Below are 14988 nucleotides of genomic sequence, written 5' to 3'. Positions count from 1 at the left end.
ACATTCAGGTGGCCCGGCACGTGCGCGGCTCTCAGCGAGCGCAGCGAGCGGTAAGCCCACACGAGAAGGCGTTCTGTCAGCCTGCACAGATTCCCGGATCTGACACCGCCCTGTCGGTTCACATAGGATACCACGGACGTGTTGTCCGAGCGGACTAGCACATGGTGATCCCGTATGAATGGGAGGAAGCGCCTGAGCGCGTTCTCGACCGCTATCATCTCCAAACAGTTTATGTGGAGGCATTTTTCCCGGTCTGACCACAGGCCAAAAGCCGGTTTGCCCTCGAACAGAGCGCCCCAGCCTGAGGTGGAAGCGTCCGTCGAGATAACTTTGCGGTGTGAGATAGCTCCCATTGTCACTCCCCGCTGGTACCAGTCGGCCGCTAACCAGGGCTTCAGAGCTGAAACGCAGCTCTGAGTCACTCTGATGCGGATACCGCCGGAAGCCCATGCTCTGTGAGGCACTCGGGCATTCAGCCAGCGTTGTAGCGGGCGCATTCGTAAAAGACCCAGCCGAAGCACTGTTGCGGCTGAGGCCATACAACCTAGTAACCTCTGAAATGTTTTGAGAGGTACGGTGCTGCCCGGCCGGAGGGACGCGGCCAGGCGTCGAATGCAGCGCGCGCGCTGTGTCGACAGGCGGGCCGTGTACTGGTATACCTGACCGTCGAAGGCGAATCTCAAGAATGGCCTGTGACGGGGTATTATCAGGATCTGAAAAGCACGCGTCTTTTAGATCGAGAGATATAAACCAGTCCCTCGGGCGAATTTGCGCGAGAATTTGTCTGGTTGTGAGCATTTTGAACGGTCTTCTCATAAGAGCCTTGTTCAAACGTCTCAGATCCAAAATTGGTCTGAGAGCTCCGTCCTTCTTGGGAACGAGGAAATAACGGCTGTAAAAGCCCGACTCGCTCATGGAAGGGGAAACCGGTTCTATAGCCCTTTTGCACAGAAGTGTAGCTATTTCTGCTCGAAGTAGATGTGCTACTTCCCCATTCACTCTGGTCTCGATACGCGCTTTAAAGCGCGGAGGGCGGCGAGCGAACTGCAGAGTATAGCCCTGTTTTACTGTGCTTAGCACCCGTTCTGATGCGCCTGGAATAGTTTCCCACGCTTTTGCGTGTGCAGCCAGGGGCAGAATGGCCTCCGGGCTCCGATCGCCGCGCATCGCGGGCTCGAGAGCTCGAAACGGAGGGGCGGGCGCGGCGCGCGCGCTCTTGGTGCTTAGATACGGCGGATCGCACGCAGCGATAGCTGGCCGTTTTACACACAGTGTCCCGGTGGCTTTAGACGGGGAACATAAAGTGTGAGGCGCGACGCGCGATGGCGGCGTCGGGGGCGAAAATGTTCGTTAGTATGTGTGAGCGCTCGAGGGCGGGCACAGGACTTACATTCAGGGGCGGGCGCGGCGCGCGCGCTCTTGGTGGTTAGATACGGCGGATCGCACGTAGCGATAGCTGGCCGTTTTACACACAGTGTCCCGGTGGCTTTGGACGGGGAACATATAGTGTGAGGCGCGACGCGCGATGTCGGCGTCGGGGCGAAAATGTAGTTAGTATGTGTGAGCGCTCGAGGGCGGGCACAGGACTTACATTTAAAACATGACCGGTCGTGCGAGGCCGTGTGACAGAGCGGGCAGTGAGTAGGTGTGGGCACGGAGAAGTGGACACGTGACCTACTTTTAACACTAAAGCGGCTTTTGCCTGCTTCATGAGAGTGGGCTCTGTGAGAGACACGGGATGTATAGTGCTTGTGTACAGGGGTGAGCACAGAACGTGGGCACATTCACTGTACTAGAAACACATACGGCGTCAGCCGTGCAACCAGACATATGCTCTTTTGAAATTTTTCTGGGTTGCCGTGAGAACGGCGGATGCGCGCAGGCGAGCGGGTAGATACCGGCTCGTTGACTGCGGGGTAAACAGCTGCAGTAGCCGTGGCAACGGGGACTGACAGCGTTAAGCTTCGACGGTGGTCCAGCCGCAGGGCTGCGGGATTTAACCGTCTTTTCTTCTCTCGTGTTTAGACGCTCAAAAATACTCGAGCACCCTGAGAAGGTGTGGTGCGAGAGGCGGGTTCGCTTTCTGTAAGTAAGAAAGACTGGCCGCGAGCTCGGAGAAGCAAGCAGCATAAATTTTTATCTTCCCCGCGAGCTGGGATCGAACGCGGATCTCTCACATGAAAGCGTATGATTCTGCCACTGAGCCACAGGGGAAAACACATAAGCTTTCAGTTAGCGCGAGCATATAAAAAGCGACCTCATGTGTCGCGTCGGCGTTTGTTTGCAGGCGTGCGTGTGTTTAAAACAGGCTCGTTTACTGCAATAGTAATATTTCCAGTCGCCTGAACTTAAGAGGGGACTGAGAAACGTGTGAGGATTGGCGGTTGTCCAGCCGTAGCGAGACTAACACACTCTCTTCTCTTTTCGCCGGCGAGTGAGGCGCGCACGCTGAACGCTGCTCGTGACCGTCCGCTTTGTCATCCCTTGAACGGCGCAATCTGCGCGGCCCAACGAGGGAGAGAGCGGGCTTGTTTTCTGTATGTAAGAAAAACTAGCCGCGAGCTCGGAGAAGCGAACAGCATAAACTTTAACTGCCGCGAGAGCGGGGATCGAACCCCGGTCTTCAGCTTGACAGTCTAGGATTCCGCCACTGAGCCACAGGGGAGAATACATTAGTACTCGGTTAGCGTCATCATGTCTTGTGACGGCGTTTGCTTGCAGGCGAGCGTGTATTTATAACAGGCTCGTATACTGCAATAGTAACAATTCCAGTCGCCTGAACTTAAGAGGGGACTGAGAAATGTGTGAGAATGGAGGTTATAGTCCAGGCCACGGCGGGACGAAAACACTCTGTTCCCCTTTCACCGGTGAGTGACGCGCGAGGACGGAGTAGCTTTCTTGTAACGTAAAGAGAGCTCCAAGACCGTCCGCTCCTGCCATCCCTTGTGAGCGGCGCAGTTTGCGCGGCTCGAACAGAGGGAGAGGAAACTCGCTCCGAGACCGTCCGCTCCTGCCATCCCTCGTGAGCGGCTCAGTTTGCGCGGCTCGAACAGAGGGAGAGGAAACTCGCTCCGAGACCGTCCGCTTCTGCCATCCCTTGTGAGCGGCGTAGTTGCACGGCTCGAACAGAGGGAGAGTACGGGTATCTATCACATTCGCCTCATCTCCTGACGCGGCGGCGGCGCGGGCAGAGCCGGCGGTTGAGCGGCCGGGAGGGAGAGGGCGAGAGAGAGCTCGAGGGAGAGGTTCCGGCGAGCTCCTCAGTCACAACAGTCTCCGGTGGTCGCTGCGAGCGGCGCTTCTTATTGCGCGGCCCGGCAGGGACAGGCGGAGCGACAGCTTGGTCGAAAGCTTCAAGTCGAGCCCGCAGGGTCGACATTGAAAGCTCTTCGCACTCGGAGAGTGCGGTGGCGGCGTGCCCGCGGCCCAGGTGGAGAGCGCAGAGAGGTGGCGGTCTCCGTTGCTGTCGGGGCGCGGCACGAGCCGCAAAAACGAGGCGTTTTTACAAAAACGCCTCGTGCTCTTTTAGAGTACACACAGAAACAGTAATAATGTAAAGGATATGTCGCCGGATAGCGTAGCAGGCACGGATGGCTGAAGGCGGCGAAGACGGCCGGCTTCTTCAGGCGCTGTCCTAAGCTTGCTGGTCGCTGGTTTCAACGGCGGCGGCTCTCAAGATCCAGCGATGCGAAGAGCGTCGCTGAAGACAAGAAAATCAGAATTTTAGCCTATGAGCGCTGAATATATACACGCTGGCCACACCCATTCTGACGGTTAGAAGGGTGCGGAGGGCGCGAAGCGCCCTCATTGGTTGCCGCGTTCAGAGCGCTCACCGATAGGCTTAAGCAGTTGCCGCCGAGCAGCCAATGAGCACGCTTATACAGCCTGCCTAGGTCTGTCGGCTGCTGCACTGCGTTGACAATGTATACAAAATTAAGGATAATTTTTTGGCTTCAGATCTCGAAGAAAGAAGACTTTCCCGATGCGTAAGCTAACCTTACGCAATACGAGAGACCTCTCGTAAGAGAACTGAAATATTTTCAATATTGTAACATGATATTTTTCTTTATCACCAACTCCATCTTAGCTCGCAAAATTACGATTCACATTTCGCACGTCATTTCCTGTGATAATAAAAATAAGAAAATAAATAAATAAATGATTAGATAAACAAGCAAATTAATGGGCAAATTAATGAGAAAATATGCCCAAGTAAAAAAGTGTGTGCACAAGTGTGTTGCATAAACATTATTTTATTTTTAAAGAGTAAATTTATAGTAGTAATTTGTTTAACTTTGCTTATGGGTCATTCAATGTCAACTCAACCAAAGTAGGGATGGGCACGAGTAGGCTACTCAAGTACTCGGTCGTGACAGCAACGATCGTCCATGAAAACGATTATCGAACTGACTTTAAAAAATATATGTGTCTATTTTTCTGATTGGTTATTGCAGCTTTTTGGGTGGTACATGAGGTCTGATTGGTAAGCGTTAGACAGCACGCCTTCCAGACCGGCAAAATAAAGTGAAATTGGATTTGAAAGACAGTGATGCCTGGAATCACTTTGATCATGTTAGTGCAAGATGTGCAGCGCCAATCTGTCATATACATAACATTATAATGAGAACACGACTGTAATAGATTAGAATGTTGTAAATTCTCTGTGCTTTAGTTGCCCGTGTATCAGCGTTGTTGTTAAGGAAAGAGCGAATCCACAACGGGAGTTACCCTTTCAAACTAGCACGGTCAAGTTCACACGTGCATTCTTTTGTGCAGATGTAAGTTGTAAATTGTACTAGGTATATATGTGATTAATCTAATATAGGATGCGTTTGGTTGAGGTCATTAACCCTCTAGCAAATCGCTGCAAGGTGGTGTTTATTCACAGTTTCAGCTCAAATGCAATGCCCAATATTATTGACTGGGTTGTTTGAGACGGTTTCTTTTTCAAAAACATTGATGCATCATAATCTAGCAGTGTTATTTTTCTAGTCATACGTTCATATTTTCATATAAATGTTTTCATATCATATTTTTATTTGTCAACATTAATTTTCGTAACAGTCTGAAAAAAAAGATTAGCATTATCTACACACATTTAAATGTTAAATTATACACATTTTCAGTGGACAATTTTTTTTTTACCTTTTATACAGCTGATACTTTTTTTCTTTTCTTTTCTTTTTCAAATAATGTTAAAACTAGAAATGCATCTAATTTTTACTGCCATCTTTCTTAAGTCATTTTTACACCCCTCGACAAAACAGTGGATAATTCATAGGTTTATCTTTCTACAGAAAAAACAACAGAACAGAACAACAAAATCAAAACTTTGAGCCGAGGAAATTTCCAAAATTTGGTTGATTTGACACGGAATGACCCTTATATATTTCCAATAAAATATCACCATAGGGGAGTGACAAATTATATAAAAAAAATATAAAACATATGATAAAATATATCATAAAGTGATCTTCTAATGAAAAACAGACTTCTCTCTCAGGTGACGTATACAGGACTTCTCCAATCAATTAGTCCACGTAAACCTTTTTTAACCACTTCAACTTTTTGCAATTTACAGCAAGCTCCTATTCATATCTGCCTTCATCCAATCAATGGTAAATAGAACCAAGTCTCCACCCTACATTTCACTTAGCTGTGTCACAATGTACAGAAAGGCATATAGTTCATCATAACATCGTAATATACATCATATACATAATTCACCCGCAACATTGCTAATTGAACACAATTTTTCATATCAACAGAAAAATCTACCGGGGTGACCAGGCTTCTCGAGATTCCCTTGCTTCGCAGTTAATGATATGCTAAAGCCCGCCGGCACCTACATGATTGGTTAAAAGGTAGTTTATGACGTGAAAAACACTGGCGATTTCAAACCCTGTTTTTGAGACTGTCTTTAGTTCACTGCAGTTTTAAGGAGAAAATACTTGCAATGGTGTTGACATGATTTTGCACATGGTTTGTCTTAAAAACCACATAGACATATAAACAACATTAAAAACTTGATTCTTTAAATGTATGACTCAAGACAGACTCGAGTCAAGTCATGTAACTCGAGTCCCCCACCTCTGGATTAAGACATGATTTATAAGAGCGTGATGTAGCCTGGCTAATGGTGTGTGTCAGCTACAAATTTACATATTTGCCCAGGCACACAACATCATATTAGCCAGCTACTAAATCAATCATAGCCACTATTAAAAAGTCTGCTGATAGGGGTTAGTGGAAATGAGCTCTTGAGCCTGGGGCTTGTACTAGCATGGTTACCTTTCTTCCATCAATCACTGATGCATCTGAGATGGCCATTGGTCATGGTTAGCTGTGGAGGACTCGAGTGAATTACATTGCTATTTACACTGAATGATGACACTTCCCACGCACAGAATGAGAATAACCATGTAGGTTATACAACACTGCGATATGCGACTAGTACCATCAAGTGACTTCTCGTCCTGGAGGCGAAATCACATTAAGTCTAAGTTCACTTCAAGAAATCGATCAATAAAAAGAGGACAAGAAAATAGAAACAGGGAGAAGAAGACCACGAGAGAGAGAGAGAGAGAGAGAGAGAGAGAGAGAGAGAGAGAGTGAGAGAGAGAAAGAGAGAGAGAGAGAGAGATAGAGATAGAGAGTCAGTACTCCAAATGACAATCTTTGCATCTGTTTGCCTTTTTTAGGACATAACACAGGTGAATTCATATCCTGATGAAAGCTGTCCACTTTCAATAAAAACATCAGTATTCCTGGCAAAAGCAATGAGAAACCTTTCATACACACTGCACACTTACATGTGCTCATGCTCTCAAATTGCTACGTTGCTTGAATGGAGATTGCAAGTCAAACTATATCATTCACATATAACAGCTAACAGTCGCTATTTTCTTCCGCTGTCGATCAGGCAGTTAAAGGGATAGTTCACCCAAAAATGAAAATTCTGTCATCATTTACTCATTGTCATGTCATTTCAAACCTGTATGACTTAATTTCTTATCCAGAACACAAAAGGGCCTCATTGACACAAACAGTTGAAACATCCTTCAAACCATCTTCACTTGTCATCTTTCAACAATGATTAGACTTTCTTTTTTCCCCAAAATCGTCTTATTTCTGACACTAAGCAGCAACATTTGACAAAACATTTCCAGGAACCATTAAAAAAAAAAAAAAAAAAATCCCCAGAATCACAACAAACACACGTATCCCCACTTCCTCTAGAAAGAGGGATTATGTTACATCGATTAAAACTCATGAATCAGATCTATGCTGCTTCCTGTGTAATGACACCTACTGTGTACATTCATTGTATCACTGTACACAGATCTGAATGTAAGAATGTGTTTGGGGAGTAATTTAACCCTTGCTCTATGGATCAACACTAGGCCTGAATTGAAAAGCTATATACCTGAGGGACGAGAGTCTACGTTTGGGTAAAATAGTGAGTTCATGCATTTGAATGCAGACAACGCTGTCGTTTGCTAGCTTTAATTGCTGTCACTTAATTTCCTCTAGCCTTTGTCTTCAGCACAGAATCATGAAACAGCACCTACATCCTTCAGAGTCTGTACAGTTAGCTATATGATGTTATATCTACTCATTTTACATGCACACTTATAAATCAGACAAGTGCCAGCTCCTAAAAATAGCTTATGTAAAAGTTATTTCCTTCACTCATATGGGAAACAATTCTGTCTTTATTAAGAGTATAACTCAAAATGTATCATAAGATAAATACTAGTTTAAGGAAAGCAAATTAAAACAATATTTCAGTGAATATACATTTTTTCCAAGTCACCCATCATCAGTATTTCCTTACAATAACAGCTTCAGCCCCTGCAAATATGCATTTAACTACACTTCCTTCCTGTTCTGTCTTTACCCAGACTTTCTCTCCCCAGATTAATTTATCTTCACTGATTTTCCTTTTTAAGAAATGTGTGCATTTCTGAGCAATTCTTGTGAAGAAATCATATACTGACATCTGACTGTTATGACAGATAATTATGAGTAAACACTGATAGTTGGCTATCAAAGGAAAGTAAATGTCATTTGAAATTGCAATATCGTAGTATGTCAAAACAATCTCTGATTTGTTCTATAAACAGTCTGACTAAACCCACTCGACTTGTCATTCCATGCTGGGAGTTTGTATAATAAAAAACCTCAGTGTTTAGTTGTATAATTTGCACAACATACATTGAGTCTTTTACATTTAAACAATGAGTGAATTAGTGTGCAAAACTTTGCAGCAGTTCTAAAGCGATCTGTTTATGTCAAGTTCAAAATGCATACACACAAACATTTCCAGGACAACAGGACAAAGAAAATCATCCATCTCTTGCATAACTGAATGATGTCTTTCATGAGAGAGAGGGGATAGAGAGAAAGAGAGAGAGAGTGAATAGGGTTAGGAATGCTGACAACCACCAAAAGAAAGACGGACGTTCCCTGCCAAAATGTGAAGTCTCATTATCCATGTAATCATTAAATTATCTCCTTAACGACAACCTTGAATGTTTTCAGTCAGAAGTATCAGTTAAATGTAATGCCTTTGCATAATAAAAAACGTTCCTATTACACTATTGGACATCTGTAAATGATCAGAGTAAATACAACTATTGACCTAGGATGCAAATTACTCTTACCTGACATTATGTAAATACTACCACAAACTCACGAAATTATAAAGCGAGCACATGCAGGGTTGAGTTCAGTGTGACAGATCTGTCTTTGATATTTAAGTACTGTTGATCAATACAAACCAAAACTAGACCAAACACAGAACAGAAACAGCATTTAAATGTGTCATTTAAAATTCCCCAAATCTATAAACTACAACAAAAAAGCCAAAAATAAAAATCACATTGCATTCGGCAAAATGTAAGCACTGGTTTATTTAAGCCATCAGGAACACTTTTCTAGTAAATTTCACTGACTGCTAACACATGTGTTCGCTTAATAAACCCAATGCTCCTGCACAAACCACACTCATTACCCAGAATCCACTGCATACAGTGTGGCTGCAGACACAAATCAAGACCCCTTATAGCTGCCTCAAGGATACAGGCCTTTAACTGGTAAGCCTAAAGTTCAGTTTGAGAACATCCGCAGACCCGGATCTGTTACTGCACTAAAATGATTCATTTATTAGAACTGTTGATGGGACACACCTCTTCCTTTTTGACTGTTTGCAAATCAGTTGTGATCGTTGACCTTTCCAAAACCTGTGGTTTCAGTTTCAACGTTTCAAACTGTTTTTGTTTTTTTGGATACACCTGAACCTGCATTATGAACATTCAGAGTGGAGATGATTATATCGTCCTGCCCCTTTTCTTTCTCCCATCTGCCAACTTTTTCCATCTCATCCTTAAATAGTTTCTGGCTTTATTTTAGTACTAAATTAAGTTTATGTCCGTCATTTTGATTTTACTGAAAGATATAAAGAAAGATGTGGCGACTGAAAGCAATGTTAATTTGCTGTGGACTTTTGGAATAAAAGTAAGAACAGGAGCTTAAGTGTAGGATGACTGTCCTAACGCATTTAAAACAACAATCAAAATTAAAACAATATGGTGTCACAACAACAACAAAATATAACATATTATAAGAGATATTCTTACTATCTTCATAGTGTTGCAAATAATGTTTATGCATTACAAATCGATGGAAAATTCTATTCTCAAAACACAATCTGAGCACTTCTGATGGTCCCTAAAAATGACTGGACACTGCCACTGATGGCTAATATTGTAGTAAATATGGTTCTAGTGCTTAATAGAGTACATTCTGAGCCATCGTCTTTGCAGTGACATTAACAACTCTGTACTTCATATTAGTTAATTAAAACAGCATGAAGTTATGTTAAGGCCGGGGGTGGGGTTGGGGGGGATAGGGGTCAAAACTTCACTTTAGATTTATTAACCCTCATATAATTGTTTTGACAGGTGATAAACAATGTAGAAGAGCAGGCAACTCAGCTTCTACTCAAACCTTAACAAAGGGCCAACAATCACAACTTAAAAACAAAACCTTGTTTTCTTTGCAAACTATAGTATATGGTAACAACATATTTTTTATTTTTACAATAAAGCAGATTTGCAATCTATTACTGTATCACTTTGACTTTACTGACAATTCTGACACCATCAGTATGGTCAAAATAATGCAGTCTCTGACAGTAAAGCTGTGTAAACAAATTCAAGCTCCTCTAACACAGACAACACCTGCCAGTCTAAAAAACTGTGAAATGTGATTTTATAGTTCTGTGAATTACTAAACAACAACATTTGTTGGGAGGGCTAAAATCTTGGAATCAGAGAACTATTTCCCTAGGAGCAAATAAAAACATTCCTGTCATATCATGCAGAGTCTGTAAGACAGCACAATTCACTCATTGTCCTGTAACACTGACAGCCTTTTGTCTGAAAGTCTTTTTTAACTGCTGAAGGCATGTATCCCTCTGCTTTATTAGAGTCATTACTAAATCTATAGACCTATAAGATTCTGGAACTAACTTGCAGTCAAAAAGGACATGACAAGAAAGAGTGAGGTTGTCTCTTGTGCCAAATCTCTGCCAAAACACTGTTTAAGGAAAATACAGAGGACTCAGAAACTGAGAACAGAAAGAGTGGGGAATATGGCAAGCCAATTTAACATGTATTCCTTAAAACTATATATTTTTTGTCGCTATTTTTAACTTAATAGCAAGTAATCTAGTAATGACTATTATCTCTGTCAGATTCACTAGAGCTATTCATTAAATGCTACTTCACTATCCTCCCTTTGCTATCAATCACCAGTTTTCCTAGAAGAGACTAAATAGACACTAAAATGCATTCCAATTGTTACAATTTTATTTTATCTATAAAGTAGACCCTCTGATGAGGAGTCATTGTATACAACATAAAAAAGCGATTTTATTTCATAAATAAGTACTAGTATCCAATACATAATTACTGGTATAGGTAGCAGCAACAATAAGAACATAATAGTCAGACATAAATTTGCTATTTGTTACTAGAAGCAATTAAGTTCCTTTTCATCATCGAGTAGCAAAGTAAGGATCTAGTGAACAACAGTTACTAGCGAAACTGAGATAATATTAGTCATAAATCACTATTGGACTACTTACTAGTTCTTAAAAAAAAAAAAGGCCTACTATATACAAACAGATAGGCCTATGGTTTAATCTTAAGGAATACACGTTAAAATGGCTTGCCACAAGTGAGCGTGTTTAGCTGTAGCTCTTCCACCTGCTCTGAATGATGGTGCTTTACAAAGTAAAATCAGTGAAAACATCACGACCCTTTCATTAAACCCCTCCAAAGTCACCATATCTTACTTAAACTGGTTGAAAACAACATGTAGTCGCAAAAACAAAACAAAAACAAAAATGACAACACCGCTCGCCATTTAAAATCTACTGAACCAAACAGAGAATCAACTTTGCGCTTCTAGTTTGGAAACACCAGCTCGGGGGTTTAACAGCGTATCTCACCTTGTTGTAGTTGTAGTATCCCAGACAGTGGGAAAAATCCAGGTTCTGTGGATCTCCAGGAATAGAATTCCCTCCGGCAGACGGATAAAATACATCCATGTTTCCTCTCGGCGAAGCGCTGCTCTATCAAAAGGGCGCAATTTTTTACTTGTCCTTCAACAATCCTGGCGCGATGAATGAGAGGGACGCGGTGAACAGCGCGGGTTTAATGCACCTCACGGGAGACAGAGAAAGGGTAAAAGGGATGTTTTAGGTAGTTTAAGTAATCCTCTTCTATAAGTAGTGGTCGCTGGCCATAGTTTTGGGATGTTGAGGAAGGTTTGGCGATGTTCAAACTGCTCCTGCGCCGCGAGGTTCAAGCATGCTTGGAGAAGAGCAACACAAAGAAAGCCGGCAAACAGCAACTCCGCTACAATGTTCTCCGCTCAGATACACATTCACGGATACACTCAGATGCTGGATTTGAACACAGTGTTGTTCCCGCTCTCAGTGTTTCAAATACACCTCCATCAATCCACACTTTGCGTTTCAAATTAAGCGCTGCCGGTCAGTTGGGAGATCTGAACACACTTTAACCTCTCAAAGCTTGGCTAATTAAATTAAATTAAGCCCTCCAGACACATGGATAATACTGTCCGATGGCACCGTTAGTCCAAGAAACTTGGGAAGCGGTGTTTACATATTCATTACAGCGCTTGAGGGACTCTGAACAACCAATGGTCTTCTGTTTACTTCAGCCAACATCAAGCTGTGATGGAGGAGTATGGGAGAGAGTGGGGCTCATTGCGACCACTCCCCGAACACCCATCGCCACTCCCCTAGCAGCCCCAGACAGAAAAGCCCAGGCGTACATTACATGGACAACATATATAACCACTATATTAAACATAATCAAAGTAATCAATAATAAAAACATAATGAATCATAAAAAGTAACATGTACATATGCCACTGTGTGTTCTTTGTATAAACTTATATTTAAATGTTTTATAGGCATACAATTAATACTGTCAAATCGATTAATCGTGATTAATCCCATCTAACATAAAAGTTTATATATATATATATACAGTATATATATATATATATATACACACACACACACACATATACAGTATATATATATATATATATATATACATTCATACACACACACACACATATACAGTATATATATATATATAAACAAAAACTTTTATTTGTTACAGTATGTACAGTACACACACACACACACGCACATATCCACATATATAAACAAAAACCTACGTTAGATGAGATTAATCATGATTAATCAATCTAACAGCACTGATATATAACACGTGTATGATGTTGGTGGAAGCGCACAGAAGATGAGACCATGCATCTCATGCTGGCTGTCTGTTGAGTTTGTAGTCCTAAAACCTGAAAGAATTTGCATTTTGAGGCAATGGCATTTTGAGGCTACCTTTACCTGAAGACACTTTCGTGTTTGTCTAATTAACCACATACATTCCTTTTTTTCATTTCAGAAAAATGCTATTCTAAAAACCCATAGGAGATTTCCGAGATAACTCATGGTGAATTAGCCTTCTGAGTTGACAAATTGACGTCATGGCTGTACAGTTCTATTAAATATTTTCTCTTTGTTTAAAGCAGCGTTCATGATCTTCATTTCCATTAGCTCATCCTCATCCTAAGCACCGACTCCAAAACTCTACATCACAGAATCTCTTGTAAATACCAACATAACAAACACTAACAAGTCTTCTCCTTTTCTCATCTTGTTCTAAAACATTAAATATGCTGGGAACACAAAATCCTCTGCCCAGTTTAAGCTCAAACGGGAACACCAAACTGCACTTTGATCTGAAGCAAGTAGTTTAATTAAACCAAAACAGATTTTGAATTAGAACAATGACATAACAAAACATAATTTTATTGGGTCATATTAAATATAAACAGTTAAGTAAAGACAACCTATATTGACTTTCTTTCAGTGCAATTCAGCATAATTTAAAAGGGGCAGAAGGGGTTTGAACAGAATATGCTTGGCACATTTTTTGCATGTGAATAAGCAGCGTTCTTGCTCAGCTATTCTTGTGATCTTTTTATGAGTAAGCAATGCTTTGTGAAAAAAGTATAGTGCACCACATTAGTAGTGTAGTTCTTACTAAATGCAAGGTGACTGTGGGGCAATTGGAAACAGATAGGAAGTAAAAGACCTGTCATATGTTCCTGTAGCCAAATCGAACATGCTTTGTTGAAGCAGCTGTCTAGCATTCTCAATAATGACCACCAGGGGCTACAGACTATATACTGCAGAAAATTAGAACAGTAATCTGAATATTTTAAAAGTTATTTGTTACTCTTTCTCATTTCTCACACTGAAGCTGTCATTAGACTTGCTATATGGATTTATATAATAATTAAACGTATATAATGCAATGACAAAAATATATATATATTTTTTTTTTGTTTTTTTTTTTGATTGGGAAATAGTTCTGAGTTTTGTGCATTAAAACCAAATTATATGTTGTCATATGCAGTGCCACAACTAAAACAAAAATCTTTTTATTTTTGATACAATTCAAACAATTTGAAAGGTAACTTGAATCTTTTTTGAAAATGACATGCATGTAGTGCATTAGGGGCTAGAATGAGTTCTGTAATCCCATGGGTTGGAATCAGAGAACTATAGATGAAAGTAACTCCACCAGCAAAACAGAGGCTCAGCTGGAAGGTAAGTGGCAATCATGATTGCATTTGCATTCACAGTGTTCCCTTTGAAAATGTTCACTCTTGTGCAATGCATAATCCTATACGCAACACAACCAAATATTTAATTAAGATGAGTTTTCACATTTCAAATGATCTACAAGGCCCAAAGATTTTACAAAAGGGAAAGAAATGCATGCAGTATATGCACATTATATGTACATCATTCCTTCTTCTTTCTCCCTCTCAGACAGACACTCATACAATAAACATGCAGATGCATGAACAGACAGACAAACACACAGGCGTGCGTGTTATCTACACACACATACACACACACTGACGATCAGATAAGGAGGGTGTTCCACATTCCACGTTGTTGTTATTACGTCTGATACGTGTGGTGATGAATGCGCCCGATCTGATGTGTGCAGGGCATCTTTGATTCTCTGTTATTATTTATTTGTGTGTGTAATGCTGTTTGCCCATGTAGCAGGAGGGAAACTGAATTAATTTCCTCTCTGTGGGTTTGGTGTCAGTGTGCACAGACGAATTATGCCGCACTCACACTTCATGTCATTTCCTCTACATCCGGCAACATTGTCACCATTTGGTAACCTGAAAACAAATTATCCCACTCTGGCACAAGTTCAAATTCAATTATAGCAGCCCACAGTAATTATGTGGAGGTATAAAAGAATAATAAATGCAAAATAATTAATTAACCTAATAATCTTTATTTATGCGCCCCTCATATTAAGCCTGTGATCTCTCCAT

General features: G+C 41.6%; 1 protein-coding gene across 1 annotated transcript in view; it reads right to left on the bottom strand.

Moving 5' to 3' along the window:
• Positions 1–12360, bottom strand: part of tox3 (TOX high mobility group box family member 3) — a 58380-nt gene extending 46020 nt beyond the window's left edge. Inside the window, exon 1 of the mRNA XM_079866316.1 lies at positions 11519–12360. Within this exon, the coding sequence (XP_079722442.1) occupies positions 11519–11617 (99 nt within the window). The 5' untranslated portion in view covers positions 11618–12360. The remainder of the gene's footprint in view (positions 1–11518) is intronic.
• Positions 12361–14988: the final 2628 nt, after the last annotated feature.

Source organism: Squalius cephalus, assembly GCF_949319135.1.
Source record: "Squalius cephalus genome assembly, chromosome: 3".
NCBI lineage: Eukaryota > Metazoa > Chordata > Actinopteri > Cypriniformes > Leuciscidae > Squalius > Squalius cephalus.
Note: the sequence above shows the minus strand (reverse complement) of the source record. Positions and strands in the feature narration are given on the sequence as shown.